At 37.0% G+C, this 20,767-nt stretch overlaps 1 protein-coding gene across 1 annotated transcript in view; it reads right to left on the bottom strand.

Annotated features, from left to right (window-relative positions):
- Positions 1–20,767, bottom strand: part of COL24A1 (collagen type XXIV alpha 1 chain) — a 367,011-nt gene that overhangs the window by 124,201 nt on the left and 222,043 nt on the right. Inside the window, exons 26-29 of the mRNA XM_066264956.1 lie at positions 13,232–13,285; positions 10,566–10,619; positions 8,998–9,051; positions 7,513–7,566 (exon numbers count right to left, since the gene is read on the bottom strand). Coding sequence (XP_066121053.1) covers positions 7,513–7,566; positions 8,998–9,051; positions 10,566–10,619; positions 13,232–13,285 — 216 coding nt within the window. The remainder of the gene's footprint in view (positions 1–7,512; positions 7,567–8,997; positions 9,052–10,565; positions 10,620–13,231; positions 13,286–20,767) is intronic.

Genomic DNA, 20,767 nt, shown 5'->3' with positions numbered 1-20,767 from the left:
TTAATTCAATCCTACAACCATTAACTGAATATCTATTGTGGAAAAGGCTTTGCATTAAATGTTATGAGGATATACAATTGTAAGAATATTCCTCCATTATGAAGCATAGAGAATGATAAGGTAAATTTTATAAATGACTACAATATAGTAAGAGAAAGAGACAGGCATGTCAAGGACAAAAAGGATTCAAAGAAGGGGGAGAGCTTCCACATGTTCACAAAGGGAATAAAGATATCATTTTGACAGTTGGAGATTGCGTCAGTGAAGGAACTCTAAATAGAGAGAGCATAAGGAAAGGGTAAAGAGGCAGGAAAATATTTCTCAAGAATGAAAATAGTTTGTTTAGCTGAGCCATTAATTACACATAGTATTTTTAGTATTTCTGTACTAAGGAATAATTGTGATAAGACTGGGTCTTACAGGTGAAGGATTATAGTTTATATTTAAATCACTAGACAACGAGGACGGAATGAAGATTTCTATACAAAACAGTGATACAAATATCCTAGTACAACTTTATTGATTTTTTTTTCTAGTACAACTTGATGATTTGAAGGAGCCTTTTCTTGTGCCTCATCTGAAGTCAGCTTAGTTTAGCATTATTTAATCTAAAAGCTGCATCTTATAACAGGACCTTTCCTGGGTGTTCTTAGGGTGACTGCATTCATTCTCTGATGCTCTTGGGCACATTCATGAGATTGGAGAGAAGAGTCATACTCCATGAGGATCTACAGCTCTAGTGGTTATACCAAAGTTATAGCCATAGTTCTAGCCCTGAAATTTCTCAGTCTGTATTTCAGGCACTCCATGATCTGTCCCCCAATGTTTTTTGCCTTATTTTCCCTTAAAAGATTGCAAAACTAAGTTAAAGTCTTATTGTACAGGACCTTAAATGTTAAATTGAAGAGCACAGACTTAATTTAACAGGTAAGTGATTTTCAGTGTGTTATTCCTTCAACAACATTTACTAAGTGCCCAGTATAAGCTAGGTACTATTTTAGGGCCAGAGGAGATGGAAGGAAAAAGAGACAAATCCCTGAATTCACATACAAGCCAATAAATATACAAAATTAAAGTAGAAAATGACAATAGGTAGTCAACTGTAATGAAGAATAACAAAGGAGGTTAAAGGACTGGTGACAGTCCAAGTGGGGAGCCCTATTTAGATAGACTGGTTCGAGAAGTCTCTCCGAAGTGACATGTGTGACATGTGAAGAAGGTGAGACAGTCAGCTGTGCAAATAACTTGGGGAAGATCTTTCTGGCAGAAGAAATAACAACTGCAAAGGTCCTGAGGTGGGTGCATGCTTGAGATGTTTGCAATTAGGTAACCAATAATAATAATAATAATAATTAATAATAATAAAAAACCGATGGGGCGGAAGGAGACTTTTTATCTGTATACAGGTGGGGAACCTGCAATAGAGTATACAGATATAAAGTTATAGGTCTGATATTTATACAGTGTTATTAACCAATGTTATTCCAATAAATTCAGTTAAAATAAATAAGTAAATAAATAAATAAACAATTCTTAAAGGAAAATTCTGGAATTCCAGTGCAGAGATCCCTCAGGATCTTGCTTTTATAATCACCACCTTAAATAGTCAGCAGCCCATATTGATCCTCTTTCTCTGGCACCGTTCAAGTCTATTTTCTTTCTTTGCCTTTTAAGAAAATACTTTGCAGCCCTGGCTGCTTGGCTTAGTGGTAGAGCATCGGCCCAGTGTGTGGAAGTCCCGGGTTCAATTCCCAGTCAGGGGACACAGGAGAAGCGCCCATCTGCTTCTCTAACCTCACCTCCTCCTTCTCTGTCTTTCTCTCTCTCTTTCCTCCCCTCCTGCAGCCATAGCTCAAATGGTTTGAGTAATTTGGCCCTGGTTGCGGAAGATGGTTCCATGGCCTCATCTCAGGATAGGCATGAAATAGCTTGGTTGCAAGCAATGGAGCAGTGGCCCCAGATGGGCAGAGCATCACTCTGTAGTGGGTTTGCTGGGTGGATCCCAGTCCGGGTGCATGCGGGAAGCCTGTATCTCTGCCTCCCTGCTTCTCTTAATAATAATAATAATAATAATAATAATAATAAATAAAAAGAAAATACTTTGCAAAATCTTTTGGCAAAATAACAGAATGTGGTTGAGAGCGTATGAAAAAGAATGAGTGGTTAACATTCTAAAATACTATAGAAAACAAGTAAAATCTAGACTGACAATGTGTCCACTGTTATAATTAGGCACTTAACTCTTTTGTAGCCTGAAATTTCTGTCTTTGCTGGGTATTTTGTTGGTGAGTAACAGGTAGAATAATGACAGCATTAACAAAATAAATTAATAATGTAAGTTAGTTTGGCATCAACAGAGGAGATAGGGAGAAGATAATGAGTTTGACTCGAGACATACAACCACAATGAGGCAGATATCTCCAAGGCTAGTTCTAAAGAGTTAGGAGACATTGTCTCTAGGTTTAAATGGTAACAGTCCTAAGGATAAAGCTTCAAAAGCCCCCACAGCCCAACACAGAACTATACATTTAGAATTTTTAAAGAAATATTGTTTTGTCCAAAGACAGTAAATAAGTCTCATTTCATGGACAAGATCAGATTAAGTGGCTGTCTAGATTTATATGTAGAAAAGGTTGCATCTAGCTCTGAAGGAAAGTCTCATAATTAACTGTCAGTTTCTGTGTCAGCACACAAATGACCTAATGTCAAGACTGAATTAGTCTAACCATGTTTTAAAAAAAATTTTTTTGTGTGTGCCTTGAGAGACAGATGAGAGAGAGAGAGAGATAGAAAGCATCAAGTCACAGTTGCAAGCTCTTTAGCTGTTCATTGATTGCCTGTCATACATGTCTTGATCAGGGGCTCCAGCCGAGCTAGTGACTCCTTGCTCAAGCTAGCGATCTTGGGCTCAAGCCTGTGATCAAGGGATCATTTTGATAATCCCACCCTTGAGCCAGTGACCTCAGGATTTTGAATGTGGGACCTCAGTGTCCCTGGTTGATACTCTATCCACTGTGCCACCACCAGTCAGAGAGTCCAACCTATTTTTTAAGTTAAAGAAATTGAAGCCTACAGATTTAATTAAGTTGCTTAATTTACATAATATTTAAATATTCAAAGCCTTTGAATAATTGTACTTTATTTAGTTTATAATATTTTTCAAATGTTGGAAAGAAATAAAGGTTAATTCTGTTAGCAAGTGAATTCAGGCTGAAATAGAGAACCTGAAGTTTTAAAGAAGTTACAAAATGATTATTAAAACTTTATAAGTGCTGACTGGTATTATTATTGAAAGGACCTCCCTCCAAAATTAAATACTACATGTAGTAATAATAAAGACTCATAATGTTTATATCAAAAATACTTTTATTTTTGCCTGACCACGTGGTGGTACAGTGGATAGAGCATTGATCTGGGACCCTGAGGACCCTGGTTCAAATCCCTGAGGTCTGGCTTGAGCATGGGTTTACCAACTTGAGTGCAGGGTTACTGGCTTGAATGTGGGATCATAAACATGACCACATGGTCACTGGCTTGAGCCCAAAGGTTTCTGGCTTGAGCAAGGGGTCACTGGCTCAGCACATATGAAAAGTAGTCAATGAACAACTAAAGTGCTGCAAATACAAATTGATGCTTCTTATCTCTGTCACTTCCTGTCTGTCTCTCTCACATGCTAAAAAAATTATCTTTACTTATAAAAATACTTTCATTTTAGGAGACTTGACAGGGTGGTGAACACACAGTACAATATACAAATGATGTATTATAGAATCGAACATCTGAAATCTATGTAATTATATTAAGCAATGTCACTCCAATAAATTCAATTAAAAGAAACATACTATTAAAAATACATTCATAAATAAAGTACTTTCACATTTCTTATTTCACTTACTAACCCGAGACTACACAAGGAACAAAGACATCAATGTGTCTGCTCCTATGTGATGACAAAGATAAGCACAATTAATATAAAAAAGTCTAAGCATAGCAATTAGCAATTACAGTAACTGAAGACTGTAAAGCCTAAGGTTGCTAAGTTTAGGACAAACTCTAAGAAAGTTATACAAATAGTATATAATAGGCTCCTAATTGGGCATAAAGTTACTTTTCTAATACCTGTTTTAAGATATCCATCTATAAAGCTCTGAAGAATGTGTCAAATAAATCTAATCTGTTTATCTTCTTCTAGAAAAGTTAAAGTTGGCTATTAGTAGCTTTCAAAGATTAGAATAAAGTCTGATAGCCCAGCTACATAACCTAAGCATGTTTTGTACTTGAATTGTAGGCAATAATTTTAAAGAGTTAACCAAATTTCTGAATAATCAATAAACTCCTAAATGCATCAGACAATAGGAAACAGAACCACTACTTCATTTAAATGCTATAATTAAAATAAAAAAAACCTATATTTAACTGAAGCATCAATATAAACTGCGCATTGGTTTACTGAGGAAGACTTTTATGAGAATTTCAAATCTATCTCTATCACCCTTGCAATCACTTTTAATAAGCTTTAAAAACAGCCTTTATTGATAGAACAAATGTCTAACCTAGATTCCGTATATTAATATTTCCTTTTAAATATATCTGTCTTTGCTTGAATATTCTATTTATTTTTAAATTTTTCAGATGTCTAATTAATTCTGCCTAGCAGTCTTTTCTGGCTTTTGATTAAGACAACTAGAACATCTTCCCTTAAACAAAAATTAACATCTTGGATTTTTGTGGAAAAAAGTCTTTTGATTCTATGCCTGCTATAGATTTTTTGAAAGAAAACCCCACAGAAGATGGTCTTTATCACTCAGAGTGCTCCAGTTATTATTAGCACTGAATCTAAATGCAAATACTGATGGCTGCTTTTCCAGTATGATGTCCATTTCCTTGAAAGAGCCACAGTTCAGAACTTTTATAGTCCCAACCGTCCTACATCTTGTATAGAAAATCTAAAAACTTTTTATATTGCTAAGGGCAGATAAGCACTAGTTCCACAGTGATGGTTCTCAGTATGGTCTCAGTGCAAATAAGCCTAGTGTAAGCTCCCCTTCAGTGTACTGTGACGCAATTGTGGGCCACAAAGCAGTTGCAGGTGTGCTGAAAATATGGCCCCCTTATCTTTTGGAGTGACAGGGAAGGGCTAGTCACAGAAACTCCCCACCAGATACTTTTTTCATTTATCTCAGTGGGCTGGACATATATTCTCTCACTCTCTCTCTCTCTTTTATTTTTGAACTAAAATACATTGCAAAAGTTCAGTTTAGGGTACTGAGGTGGGAAGGGTTGAAGAGGGAGTAGAAACAGAATGATACTAGGTAACAACTAAAATGGGAGTTTCTAATCCTTTATTCTTCCTCAAATATTCTGCTTTTCTGTTCTTTTTTTGTGAGGGTGTGTTCCCCATGTTCATTGATAACCTGAAATAATTTCCTTTAAAGGATGCATTTTTGTTCTAAACCAAACTCTTATTTCTAATCAAAGTCTCCTTGTTTAAAAAGTACTGGCTGAACTTTAAATAACTATGAGAAGCCATTTTGGGAGAGAATCAGGAAAATATATTTGGAGGATGAGAGGAAAACAGATCCTTGAGGAGGTGAGAGTTGAAGACAGTGTGGCAAATCAGGAAATAGTAATAACCTACCCAGAGGTCATAGGAAGGTTAGAAAAACACAGTGCAAATGAATGTCCCTTGTGACTTATGAGAAGGCACAAGTGGTTCCAGAGCAGATCTTGCTTGGGTACACGGCTTCTGACTGGATAATTAATAAGATCTCAATTACTTAATTAACAAAAAAACACATGCATTTCTCCTCTTTTTAATGTGTCACAAAACTGTTTGAACTTTCCCACTATGACTAATACAAAGTTGAATAAACACATTTGACCTGACCAAGTACTGAATGCTGGCAGGAGACAGACCACTAAATGACAGTTTGAGTACAGATCATCTATCGTTATTTTTTATTTTAAATCTCATTTGGTCTAAAACAGATGTGGCCATCAGGATTATTTATAGACTGTAAATCTATCACCCAGTAAGAAAAATTGTTTTTTAGAAAAGAAATAAGAAAGACAAATGTGTTCTCATTCTTTAGTCTTCACCTAAAACATAGGACATGAAATTTTAGCCATTACTTCACACTGGGCACTCGTATCACTTTTCTCTCATCTGCCAACGGGAAAACAGCAATTTTTGTTTTGCTTTTGACCTTTGTCAGTTGGAGGCCATGTTCTTAGAATTTTTTATTTTTTTTTTGTATTTTTCTGAAGCTGGAAACAGGAAGAGACAGTCAGACAGACTCCCGCATGCGCCCGACCGGGATCCACCCGGCACGTCCACCAGGGGGCGACGCTCTGCCCACCAGGGGGTGATGCTCTGCCCCTTCAGGGCGTCGCTCTGTTGCGACCAGAGCCACTTTAGCGCCTGGGGCAGAGGCCAAGGAGCCATCCCCAGCGCCCGGGCCATCTTTGCTCCAATGGAGCCTTGGCTGCGGGAGGGGAAGAGAGAGACAGAGAGGAAGGAGAGGGGGAGGGGTGGAGAAGCATATGGGCACTTCTCCTGTGTGCCCTGGCCGGAAATCGAACCTGGGACTTCTGCACACCAGACCGATGCTCTACCACTGAGCCAACCAGCCAGGGCTGTTCTTAGAATTTTTAGGTATTTCTTTCACTAGCTATTCAAATAAAAAATTTAATGTTTAGAAAGAAATATTTTTAAATTTAATTCTGTATGAATAATTATTAGACAGTGATGATTATAATCATCTCTGATTTACAATTAATAAACTCTTGTTTATCTTCTATGTCTTCATTCCATTTCTCATTGCTCTTATTTTGTCATGATGTTACTATTCCTTGCTATGTGAGCTTATTGTGAGAAAAAAATAATTTATTTAACATCTTCACATTTACAGTTCCCTCAAAAAATAAAACTGGAAGCTGGGAATGAGAAACAAGAATTCTTTTTTTTTTTTAATTTTTAAATTTTAACAGGGTGACATTGATCAATAAGAGTACATAAGTTTCAGGCAAACATTTCTATAGCATTTGAACTGTTGATTAGGTTGTATAACCATCACCCAAAGTCAAATATTTTCTGTCACCTTATATTTGTCCCTCTTTACACCCCTCCACACCCCATTTCCCCTGGTAACCACTTCAGTTTTATCTGTGTTCATGAGTCTCAGTTTTATATCCCACCTATGTGTGAAATCATACACTTCTTAGCTTTTCCTGATTTACTTATTTCACTCAGTATAATGTGAATATTTTTTATGAATTAGTGAGATTTGTAGCAAATGAAATAGAAATGCATGGTTTTATAAATACAAATGATTATGTCATTATTTCAATAAATGTAGGTAGTTCATCTAATATAATGAAAATGAAAAAAATCCAACAATATCTAAACACAATCTAGACTATATGAAATTCTTTTTGTTGAACACATCATTATAAAGTCCATTATAAAGTCAGTGTTTAAAGTTAAGATACTTCCTTCATTAGATAACTTACTCTTTGACCTTTAGGACCTTGACTCCCAGGTGGTCCTCTTGCCCCCACATGACCCTGTATGTTGAAAATTTAAAAATCAGTTATAGAATTCACAGGAATGTTATCAGAATAGTAGTCATATATAACCTTTTATATGACATGTAATTCTCCTTGGGAATTCTTAAAATTGATTAGTTTCCTTAGAAGTATGCTTTAATTATTTTTTTAAAATATCATATTTCCCTCCTCTAATATTCTGCTTTTGATGTTTCCTACTATTTGGAGGTTTCATTTCTCGGTGTTCACACCTTGAACAAATAATGGGAAGCTTTTTATATTCACCGACCAAGTAGTTTCCTGGAGGCACATACATGCAGTAGTGTGGAGGGAGCCACCTCCTTAGCCAAGGTGACCAGTCTAATCTGCCTGGTTCACCAAAGCAGCACTGGCTACCACTGTAAGATTTCTTTCCCATTATTATAAACATTTATGATACTGCCATAACATAAAAATAGATTTTTCTTTTACTATGATAAAAAGCCACAAAATGTTTCAAATTAACATGACACACACACAAAAATAGCCTGTAATGAAGATTAAGTTGCTAAGTCAATTACAATGAATTATTTTTATGCCTAATAACCTTAAATAAGACTTAATTAAAAAACAAAATTTATTTACTTATATCATATTAAGTAGAAAAAACAGTGAACTTTTATAGGATCTCAAATTTATTTATTATCTTATGTGAGTAAAAAGGTTGGCAACTGTGTCTGTCCCTAGATCAGTCTTCCTAATTTTAGAAGTCAACACTATGGCTTTCACCATTCAGCAAAATCAGGCTTATATTCAAAACAGAAGCTGCACAAAACAGCGTGAACTATTTCTGATAAGAACAGTTTTGTTTAGGGAATCAGAAAGGCTGACCTTTTTCATATTAATGTTTATAATTACTGTTACATTTTGATAAGCAAACTTTACCCCTTTAAGAGACAAGATGTCATTTTCTTTCTCCAAACAAAAATAGAGTAATTTGAAAAATTCCATTTTTTGTTTAATAAAGATATATTCTCTACAAATTGTATTTGGTTGAAGATATTTTCAAATTCCTAAAAAAATACGTTGGAACTTATGTTTGTGATTTGTATATACAATTGGTCTCACTTCTAATCTTGATTATTGACCTTACTTTCTTATATGAAGTTATTCAAAAAAATGTTTTTTCTTTTTCTTTTTCTTTTTCTTTTTTTTTTTAGTTTTAGGCAGAATTGAAACTGGTTGTACTCGTAAAAGTGAGCAGTAAATAATATAACAAGTGGAGATGAAGAAGTTCATGATACCATGACATATTCTAGAGCGTTTTGCATTGATTGGGGAGAGAAGCTGCCTCCATCAGTTTAGATATTACTTATTTTGCATAAAAGCAAAAAACAGCATTACCAAAATTGTGAAAATAAATTTAAATAGACATTCTAGAAAGGGATATAAAGTATTTTCTGTACTTACAGGTAAGCCCAGTGAACCCATGGGTCCTGGAGCCCCAGGAGAACCTGGATATCCCTATAATTTAATAAAATATAAAAGACATAAACTCTCCATTACACCTAATTATTATTAGTTTTTTCTTTTTTGCATTTTTCCGAAGCTGGAAACGGGGAGGCAGTCAGACAGACTCCCGCATGCGCCCGACCAGGATCCACCCAGCATGCCCATCAGGGAGCGATGCTCTGCCCCTCTGGGGCATCGCTCTGTTGCATTCAGAGCCATTCTAGTGCCTGAGGCAGAGGCCACAGAGCCATCCTCAGCGCCCAGGCCATCTTTGCTCCAATGGAGCCTTGGCTTCGGGAGGGGAAGAGAGAGACAGAGAGGAAGGAGAGGGAGAGGGGTGGAGAAGCAGGTGAGCGCTTCTCCTGTGTGCCCTGGCCAGGAATCGAACCCAGGACTCCTGCACGCCAGGCCGACACTCTACCACTGAGCCAAGCGGCCAGGGCCCCTAATTATTTTTATTAAAGAAAAAACAGTAAATTATAAATAGTAATAAAAAGTGATGAGTTGATAAGATCTTTGTCTTCTACCCAAAGGTAAGAGGCCATAAGAAATGTTCCACAGATAGACAATAGAAATAATAAAAAAAAAGATTATATAAAAGCTGTGATTCCTTTTTAAAGAAAGGCTTTGCCTAGAAAAGAAGTTTACTAGCCAGATGACATACTATAACCTATTGAGAAGAGAATATTCATTTATCTTCTGAAGTTTGTTATATAGATTATGAAACCATATCATTTTTAGAGGTTATATAATGCTATAATTAATGAATGTGAATTTGTACACATTTTCTAGTTATCCAATTTTAGAAGGACTATATCCTCTATAGTATTAACACTGATTCAGGGAATGTCATAGGAGCTAAAAATTCCTAAAATTGATTAGTCTATGTGTATATTAAATTTTCTATCTGACAATAACTTTAGAAAAAAGCTGACAACGGCTCTATGAAAAGCCCTTACACAAGCAGTTCCCAGGTTAAGAACAAGATAGGTTCTGTAGGTTTGCAAATGTATGAGTATTTATATGCACAGAAAGGTAAAAATAAATAGTACTATGTTAAGGCAAACATCTGTCTAAATTGCATATAGTAGGTAAATGTACCTGTTCCAACTTACATGCAAATTCTACTTAAGAACAAACCTACAGAACCTCTCGCATTTATAACCCTGGAACTGCCTGTATTGCTTGTTTGATAATACAGTAGTCAAAACTAAAGCATAATTTAGGTAAAACAAATTTGTACAGGGTATTGTCTGCCACCAAATCCATCACAGCATATTTTCTGAAAAGATTCTTTTGATAATATTCATGTTATAGTTCCTGTCACACTTAAAAACTTCTGACCAAGCCATCTGATATGCAAGTTTTTAATGTCTTACAGTATTCTGAAAGGTAAACTGTTTAAAGGATAAGAAAATTCTAACGGCAATTTACTAGAGTATTCATGCAAGACAATTCCACCTCTGGTGTACCTCAACTTTGTTAGGTTCTTTGGAAACATATCATTCAAATCACTGAGTTCTTACCATAGCCCCCTTTTGTCCCTGTGGACCTAGTGGACCTGGACTTCCACGCTCTCCCTTTTAAAACAAAGACAGAAGAGAAACATGAGGCAGGGTAATTAGTCATGATTGAGCAAGGCCTAGACAAAAAAAAAAAATTGTCCATCAGAACCATAACTTATATGCATATGTTATTCTAATTTCTAATATTTTTTAAATTAAACAATTTTGCATTTTTTACCCTAAAGTTGCTAGATTTTAATACAATAAAAATCCTCCTAAGATATTTTCCAAGGGATAAAAATACTAAAAAAGTCTTATTCAAATTAAAAAAAATAAAAATTATGACTAAATAGGATATAAAATTGAGGATGCATTACGTGCTCAAGTTTTATAATGGAAATGCTTACAATTTTGCCACATATAAAATATAAGAATAGTAAAAGTATCAAAACATACTATAAAAATTAACTAAAATGTGTAATCACTGAACAAAATTTTATTAACAAAAATGATTTTGAAGGGTCATCATAATAAAAAAAATATCCTTAGCAGATTAAAAGTACTAAAATGATTCATTTTAAAATTCCCAAGACTGGCCCTGGCCGGCTAGCTCAGCAGTAGAGTATCGGCCCAGAGTATGGGAGTCCTAGGTTCTATTCCTGGCCAGGGCACCCAGGAGAAGCACCCAATTGCTTCTCTACCTTTCCCCCTCTACATTCTCTCTGTCTCTCTCTTCCTTTCCTGCAGCCAAGGCTCCGTTGGAGCAAAGTTGGCTGGGGCACTGAGTTTGGCTCCAAGGCCTCTGCCTCAGGTGCTAGAATGGCTTCTGTTGCAATGGAGCAATGCCCCAGATGGGCAGAGCATCGCCCCCTGGTGGGCATGCCAGGTGGATACTGGTCAGGTGCATGCAGGAGTCTGTCTCTCTGCCTCCCTGCTTCTCACTTCAGAAAAATAAAAATTAAAATTAAAAAATAAAATAAAATTCCCAGGACTGTCAAAATTTTAGTGTAGAAGATTGGACCTAGCACAGAAGTAATTAAATCAGAATGAAAAAAATTATAAAACCATCTAAATTGTATAAACTGAGATCATATTATATTTGTTATATTGTTAATTAAAAATCAGTAAGCATATATTAAGCACTTGTCATGCCCTGAGAGGAGAGTTATAACAAATTTTTGACTTGGAGTCTATCCTCAAGAATTTGGAGATATGACATTCACAAAGGTAAATCAACAACAGGACAATTAAATTTTAAGTTGTGTGGTACTTATTCTAAATTCAGGAAGGGAAGAAATCAAGAATGATCAGAGAAATTTGGGAAGACTTTATGGAGGAGATGAGACTGTAGTTGAGTCCTGCAGTTAGGCTTTGAAGAAATAGAGGGAAGGGGAGAGCATTCCCTAACCTAAGAAAACAGTAAGACTAGGAATAGAAACAATTATATAACATATAAGATAGAAAGGTTTATATAGGATAATATTTGATAATTTGTTAGATAAACTGATTAAGCCAAAATTATGTAATATTTGAAACAGCAAAGTAGAGAAGTTCATAGAGTCAACAACAGGAAACCAGCAAAGGTTTTTAAAAAACATTTCATTATGACCCATCAACATTAGTCTTCTGCTTATAGTATACAGAATGGATAAGAAGATATAATGGGAAAGGGTAGGCAAATATGATAGAGGTTAAATATAAGATAAACTGCTAACAGTATGTCTGAGGCGGTGGCTTTGAACTATTAGAATGAATTGTGAAGGTAAAAGCTCTTAACTCAAAGATTAGGTATAGAGGAAGTAGGGAAAGGGAAACGCAAGGATGAGTTCACTCTATTCTGGAAGAGTGGAGGAATGAGAGGTACAAGGCACACTAATTAAAATAATTGGGAAAAGACCTGTTTGAATGTGGGAAATATGTTAAATTTAATTTTAGATATGTTGAGTTTGACTTAAATTAAAAATTTTAGATGAAAATAACTAGAATATTATCTAATGTACTTCTAGTCCTGGTTCTACTTAATTATTTACAAGAGTTCTCTTATATAGTAACTGCACTAGACAGCCATGCTTACAATTTATATTCAGCAAGCCAGGTTTCAGTCAAAGATCTAGTAGTTTTTACCTACTTATCAATGATAAGATTTCATTCAAAAATAAAAATGACCTTATTGGTTGAAAGTAAAAGATTACTTTTATTTAAAAAAAAATTATTCTAAAATTTGAAATTCAGTGTGTAAAGGCCATTCCTGAGGTAATCATTTCTAAGTAAATTTAAGCAAATTACAATTTCCATAATTATAGCCAAAAATGTCCATAAATAATTGCAATCTAGATTCCAAGTGGAAATAAGGTTGTTACTGAGACTTGGATCTGGTTGTGATATCTTGTTCTTCCCTTTCAAAACTGCTTCTTTTAGGGGGTTTTACACTCACAAAGTAGATTAAATATTTTTTAGCCATTAACCTGGACCATCAGTTTCATCTCTTTTCTTCAACCACCTTATTACAACCAAAAAGTACTTTGCTCTTTAAAAATTAGAAACATATAGACTATTAGCTATATTTTATTATATTTAAGAGATTCAGAATAGGTAATGTGTTTGAACTTCAGTGATTTCTAATTAACATAAAATATTAATGGTAGCTTTGAAGTCTCACTACTGAACAAAATAATGAAAGTAAGTACCTTTTCACCAATGCTTCCACTCATCCCAACTTCTCCAGGTAAACCAACAGGTCCCTTTTAGGAGAAAATATAACAGAACATATACAGATATTGCATTGATAGCACAGTACCCTGGTTTTAAATCATTTGTGATCATTACATTTCATTCTAATCAATCCTAAATTTATCTTAGAGTAAAATTCCTTCTAGTATAGGTGTCCAGCCTATCACTTCACATCAGAATAATGTGAAGTCAATAAACAAACATATGCGAATGTCTAACATGTGAAAGGCATTGAGTTTCAAATTCAAACACAGTCCCTGTCCTTGTGGAATTAACAAACAAGTAGATGTTATAAAAAACTACAGTATTTACAGCTTTTCTTTTTAAATTGAGGTATAATTGACATATAATATTGTGTTAGTTTCAGGTATACAATATAATGATTCAAATTTGCATACATTGTAAAATTATCACAAAAAGTTTAGTTACCATCCATCTCCATACAAAGTTACAAATTCTTTTCTTGTGATGAGAACTTTTAAGATTTACTTTCTTAGCTACTTTCAATTATATTTATATAATACAATATTAATGACTAAAGTCATCATCTTGTACATAACATCCTATGACTTTTTATGATGAGAAGTTTGTACCTTTTGACCCCTTCACCCAATTCAACCTGCCGCTAACACTCCTTTTTCTTTGGCAATCACCAATCTCTATAAGTTTGATTTTTGTTTGTTTGGTTCTTAGATTCTACATATAAGTGAAATCATATGATATCTGTTTTTCTCTACCTTATTTCACTTAGCATAATACCCTTAAGATCCACCCATGCTGCAGCAAATGGCAAAATTTAATTATTATTTTTTGACAGAGATAGTGTGTGAGTCAGAGAGAGGGACAGATAGGGACAGACAGGTAGGGAGAGAGATGAGAAGCATCAATTCTTTGTTGAGTCTCCTTAGTTGATCATTAATTGCTTTCTCATATGTGCCTTGATTGGGTGACCCCTTGCTCAAGCCAGCGACCTTGGGCTCAAGCCAGCAACCTTGGGCTCAAGCTAGCGACCATGGGGTCATGTCTATGATCCCACACTCAAGCCAGTGACCCTGCACTCAAGCTGATAAGTGAGCGCTCAAGCCTGATGAGCCTGAGCTCAAGTCGGTGACCTCAGGGTTTGAAACCTGGGTCCTCTATGTCCCAGTCCAATGCTCTATCCACTTTGCCACCACACGGTCAGACCTATTCTTTTTTGTTTGTTTTTGGCCAAATATTATTTTATTTTGTGTGTTTGTGTGTGTATGTGTGTGTGTGTGTATCTTCTTTATCCATCCATCTATTAGTGCCACAGATTTTTTCATATCTTGGCAATAGCAAATAATGCTTCATGATTAAAGGAGTGTATACAGGGCTTGGCAAAGTAGGTTAACAGTTAGAAGTAGGCAAAACAGAGTTTATTCTTATATTATTATTTCTTAATGATTATATTATTTGTATTACAACTATAACCTATTTTTACCCTACTGTATATCTTTTTGAATTAGTGTTTTCGTTTTCTTTGGATAAATACACAGAAGTGAAATTGTTGGATCCTGTTATAGTTCTATTTTTGATCTTTTGAGGAACCTCCATACTGGTTTTCCATATTGGCTGCACCAATTTACATTCCTACCGATAGTGTATGAGGATTCCCTTTTCTCCATTTCCTCACCAACACTTTTTATGTCTTTTTTTTTTTTTCATTTTTCTGAAGCTGGAAACAGGGAGAGACAGTCAGACAGACTCCCTCATGCGCCCGACAGGGATCCACCCGGCACGCCCACCATGGGGCGATGCTCTGCCCACCAGGGGGTGACGCTCTGCCCATCCTGGGCGTCGCCATGTTGCGACCAGAGCCACTCTAGCGCCTGGGGCAGAGGCCACAGAGCCATCCCCAGCGCCCGGGCCATCTTTGCTCCAATGGAGCCTTGGCTGCGGGAGGGGAAGAGAGAGACAGAGAGGAAAGCGTGGCGGAGGGGTGGAGAAGCAAATGGGCGCTTCTCCTGTGTGCCCTGGCGGGGAATTGAACCCGGGTCCTCCACACGCTAGGCCGACACTATGTCTTTTCTTCATAACAGCCATTCAAAGAGGTGTAAAGTGGTATTTCATTATGGTTATGATTTGCATTTCCCTAAGAATTAGTGATGTTGAGCACCTTTTCATGTGCTTGTTGGCCATCCTTATGTCTTCTTTAGAAAAATGACTATTCAGATCCTCTACCTATTTTTAAAAATTAGACTATCTCTTTCTTTGCTGTTCAGCTGTATGAGTTCTTTATATTTTTAATATTAATCCCTTATCAAATATATAATTTGTAAATATTCTTTCCCATCCAGGGGCTTCCTTTTCACTTTGTCAATAGTTTCCTTTGATGTGCAGAAGCTTTTTTTTTTTTTTTCTTCTTCTTTACAGAGACAGACAGAGAGTCAGAGAGAGGGATAGACAGGGACAGACAGGCAGGAACAGAGAGATGAGAAGCATTAATCATAGTTTTTTGTTGCATGTTGCAACAACTTAGTTGTTTATTGATTGCTTTCTCATATGTGCCTTGACCGCGGGCCTTCAGCAGACTGAGTAACCCCTTGCTTGAGCCAGCGACCTTGGGCACAAGCTGGTGAGCTTTTGCTCAAACCAGATGAGCCCGCGCTCAAGCTGATGACCTCGGGGTCTTGAACCTGGGTCTTCTGCATCCCAGTCCGACGCTCTATCCACTGGGCCACCGCCTGGTCAGGCTGCAGAAGCTTTTTAGTTTTATTGAATCACACATGTATATTTTTGCTTGAGTTACCTTTTCTTTTGGAGTCATATCTAAAAAGTCATTGCAAAGACTGATGTCAAAGAACTTAATGCTCATACTTTCCTGTAGGAGTTTTATAGTTTCAGGTTTTATACTCAAGTAATCTACTCTGAATTAATCCTTTTAAATGCTTTTATATGGTATAAAGACTAGTTTTATTATTTTGCATGTGGCTGTTCAGTTTCTCAATACCAATTTTTGAAGAGATTGTCTTTTCCCCAATGCATATTCTTGCCTCCTTTGTCATAAATTAACTGATCATTAATATGTGGGTTTATTTCTGGGTTCTCCCTATTCTGTTCCTTTTGTCTATGTTCTGTTTTTATGCCATTCTATATTATTTGCTCCAGTTTTGTAGTAAAGTTTGAAATCAGTACGATGTCTCCAGCTTTGTTCTTTCTCAAGATTGCTTTTGGTTATTTGGTATCATTTGTGGTTGCATTTAAATTTTGGAATTGTTTATTCATTTTCTGTGAAAAATGTCATTAGAATTTAATAAGGATTGCATTGAATCTGTAAATTACCTGGATAATATAGAGATTTTAAAAATAATAATTTTTCCAACATTAACATGGAATATCTTTCTATTTAATTGCATTTTCTTGAATTTTTTTCACCAATGTCTTATAGTTTTCACTCCCTTGGCTAAATTTATTCTTAGGTATTTCATTATTTTCGATGTAGCTGAAAATGGGATGGTTTTCTTAATTTCTCTTTTTGATAGTTAATTGTAAGTGTAACAATTTTTTGTATAGTGATTTTATACCTTGAAAGTTTACTGAATCTATTGATCAATTCTGACAGGTTTTTTTGGTGGGATCTTTAGGATTTTCTACATATAAAAACATGTTATCCTCAAATAGAGATGGTATTACTTCTTTCTTTTCAGGTTGGATGCCTTTTATTCCTTTTTCTTGCCTAACTGACATGGGTAACAGTGGGCATCCTTGTCTTGTTCCTGATCTTAGAGGAAAGACTTTCAGCATTTCACTTATGAGTGTGATGTTAGCTGTGAGTTTGTTATTTATCCATATTAGAGAGGAGACAGAGAGGGAGTGAGAGAGACAGAGGAAGAGAGGAGAGAGAGACAGGGCAGAGGAGCTGGAAGCATCAACTCCCATATGTGCCTTGACCAGGCAAGCCCAGGGTTTTGAACCGGCGACCTCAGCATTTCCAGGTCAACGCCCTATCCACTGTGCCACCACAAGTCAGGCTGTGAGTTTGTTATATATGGCCTTTATTATATTGAGATATGTTCCTCTATACTCATTTTTTTGAGAGTTTTTATCATAAATGAATGATGAGTTTTGTCAAATGCTTTTTTATGCATCTATTAAAATAATCATGATTTTTATCCTTCATTTTTAAAAGATTTTATTTATTGATTTTAGAGAGAGGAGAGAGAAAGGTGGGGACGGGGGTTGAGGAGCAGGAGCATCAACTGGTAGTTACTTCTTGTGTGTGCCTTGACTGGGCAAGCCCAGGGTTTCAAACCAGCAACCTCAGTGTTCCCGTCAACACTTGATTAAAGTGGTGCATCATGCTGATTGATTTACAAGTGTTGAACCATTCTGCATCTCTAGAATAAATCCTACTTGATCACAGTGTAGAATCCTTTTAATGTATTGCTGAATTCAGTTTTCTAATATCTTGTTGAAAATTTTTGCATCTATGTTTATCAGAGATAGGTCTGTAATTTTCTTTTCTTGTGATGTCCTTATCTGGTTTTGGTATGAGGAAATAATGACCTCATAAAATGAGTTTGGAAGAATTCTTTCTACTTTCATATTTCGGAAGAGTTTGAGAAAGATACATATTAAATCTTCTTTGATCTTTGGTAGAATTCAATGTTTGGTAGTGGAGCCATCTGGTCTTATACTTTTGTATGGTGGGGATTTTTTTTTTTTATTATTATTTAGTGAGAGGAGCGGAGGCAGAGATAGACTCCCCCATGTGCCCCAACTAGGATCCACCTGGCAAGCCCACTAGGGGGTGATGCTCTGCCCATCTGGGGTCCTTGTTCTGTTGCAACCAGAGTCATTTTTTTTAGTTCCTGAGGCGTAGGCCATGGAGCCACCCTCAGGACCTGGGGCCAACTTGCTCTAATTGAGCCAAGGCTTCAGGAGGGGAGGAGAAGAGAGAGAGAGAGAGAGAGAGAGAGAGAAGTTAGAGAGGGATGGTTGCTTCTCCTGTGTGCCCTGACTGGGAATCAAACCCAGGACATCCACATGCCAGGCCAACACTCTACCACTGAGCCAACCATCCAGGGCTGCTAGGGAATTTTTGATTACTAATTCAATCTCCTTACTAATAATTGTTCTATTCAGATTTTCTATTTTTCATGATTTAGTCTCAGAAGATTTTTTTTTTTAATATATAAATAAATTTTTATTTTAATGGGGTGACATCAATAAATCAGGGTACATACATTCAAAGAAAACATTTCCAGGTTATCTTGTCATTTAGTTATGTTGCATACCCATCACCCAAAGAGAGATCGTCCTCTGCCACCCTCCATCCAGTTCTCTCTGTACCCCTCCCCCTCCCCTCCCCCTCTCCCTCCTTCCCTCCCCCCACCCCCCATAGCCACCACACTCCTGTTCATGCCTCTCAGTCTCGCTTTTATGTCCCACTAATGTATGGAATCCTGCAGTTCCTGTTTTTTTCTGATTCGCTTATTTCACTCCGCACAATGCTACCAAGACTCCACCATTCCGCTATAAGTGATCCAATGTCATCATTTCTCCTAGCTGAATAATATACCATGGTGTATATGTGCCCCATCTTCTTCATCTAGTCCTCTATTTTTTTTACAGTGATTAAAAGCCTTTAAGCAAACTCTTGGCCAATACAGCAAGAATCCATAAATGAGTAGTGTCCTTAACATGTTCCCCAAGTCCAAGTTGGCCCCCTCACCATGCCAAATCCCTGAAAAATGCAACCCAACCACAGTTCAGTCTGTTAGGAGCTGTCACAGGGAGCAGGAGTCCAGGAACGTTCCCCACAGGAAAAGTCCATATGGCACTGGAATTGTTGTCACCATTCTATACTTTGCAGCTCATGTCCAAGTCCCAATGACCGCTGCTTCTAGCTGGTAATGATTCAGGTAGACTGGAAAAAGCCATTTTTGTATCTACTATAGGTTTTTGTTTTATGGTTACCATGAGGGTCACACAGATAGCCTATATATATATATGTCTATTTTAAGTTGAGAGCAAGTTAAGTTAGAACTCATTCTAAAATTCTTCGTTTTTACTCCTCCATCATCTTTTGTTTTAGATGCAATATTTTATTTCTTCTTATTCTGTGTATTCTTTTACTAACTATTGTAGTTATACATTTTTACTACTTTTGTCTTTAAACCTTTATACTAGCCTTATGATTAATTTACTACTTTTAGTATAATAAATATCTATATTTATGTATCTATTTATATCTATTTATCTATCTTTCTATACAAACACAAATTTGCTAGTAAGATTTTTACTTTCATATATGTTCCTGTACTAGTAAATCCCCATCCTGTGAAGCATAAAGAGGGCGGTTGAAGATGGTAGTGTAGAAAGCTCCGGAACTCACCTTCTCCCATGTGCATACCAAATCTATAACTACGTCTGGGACAATTTCCTCTGAAAAAGACCTGAAAACTAGCTGAAGAGCTCCTCCACAATGAAAGATAAAGGGCCACATCAGGATGAATAAGAGGGAGAGATGTGGTTTTGACAAAAAACTCACAATAGAGAAGGATCTCACAAAAACAGAGCTTCCAAGGAGCGAGGAGTTCATGCTTACATCAAAATGCAAGCCCCTGGGACCTGTACCAGACAGATGAGCCCCTGAAATGCGTGGTTTTAAAAACCAATGGGCTTGTGTCTAGGACACCCAAAGGGCTGCAGAAAACTGAGATTCTGATCTTAAAGTGTTCTCATGCTGACTCACCAGCCCCGGGAGCCAGTGCAAAAGCAGCAGTTTGAAAAGCACCTAGATTATATGTGAAGGAGATTCATTTGCTAATTTTAAACCATCTCTGGAGGGACAGGAGCCTGTTGGGACTTTCTCTAAGGATAGAGGCACTGGCAGGCACCATTTTTTGGTTCTCTGTCTACCTTGCTAGCACTGGTGGGCGTGTGCAGGAATAGCAGTCTCTCACTGTCCTGCTAACGCCAGGACATGTTCCTGCTCCCTCACTAAAACTGGCATGTGTGCTCTGGTCCTGTGCCCTCCCATGTCTTGATAAAGCTGGCTGGCGCTGCCCAGCCCTGAGCCCTCCTGTTGCCTCACAACAGCCAGGAGAACACTCCTACTTTGCTGTCTCCCACTGGCTTCCTGATGCCAGTGGGCATACCCTCCACATTGGAGATGCCCCTTGATTGCCTAGTTTTGGGGGCCAAGAAGGGGGATTTGCATTTCTGAGCTCCACGGGACATGAACAACCAGAGAGACAATTCTTCACAGGCTACCACCCCCAAGGCCCTGCACAGACTGCAGACTGAAGCACACCCACAGTCTTTCTGTGAAAACGTCCATTTACTTGTCCTGGAGCTTCAGCACCAGAGGCACCTTTCAAGTCTGCCACATGTCTAGAGGGTGCAGAGCTGGACTCAGGGACTGTTGGCCAGGGCACATCATCTTTGCACTCTGGCTTGGCCTTGCTACAGCTCACTGGTACTTCCCAGAAAGGAGCTTATATGCTCATCTGGAGCCCCTATTTTTG

This window comes from Saccopteryx bilineata, chromosome 3 (genome assembly GCF_036850765.1).
Source record: "Saccopteryx bilineata isolate mSacBil1 chromosome 3, mSacBil1_pri_phased_curated, whole genome shotgun sequence".
Taxonomy (NCBI): Eukaryota; Metazoa; Chordata; class Mammalia; order Chiroptera; family Emballonuridae; genus Saccopteryx; species Saccopteryx bilineata.
The sequence above is the reverse complement of the archived record's forward strand: the minus strand, read 5'-3'. Positions and strand labels throughout refer to the sequence as shown.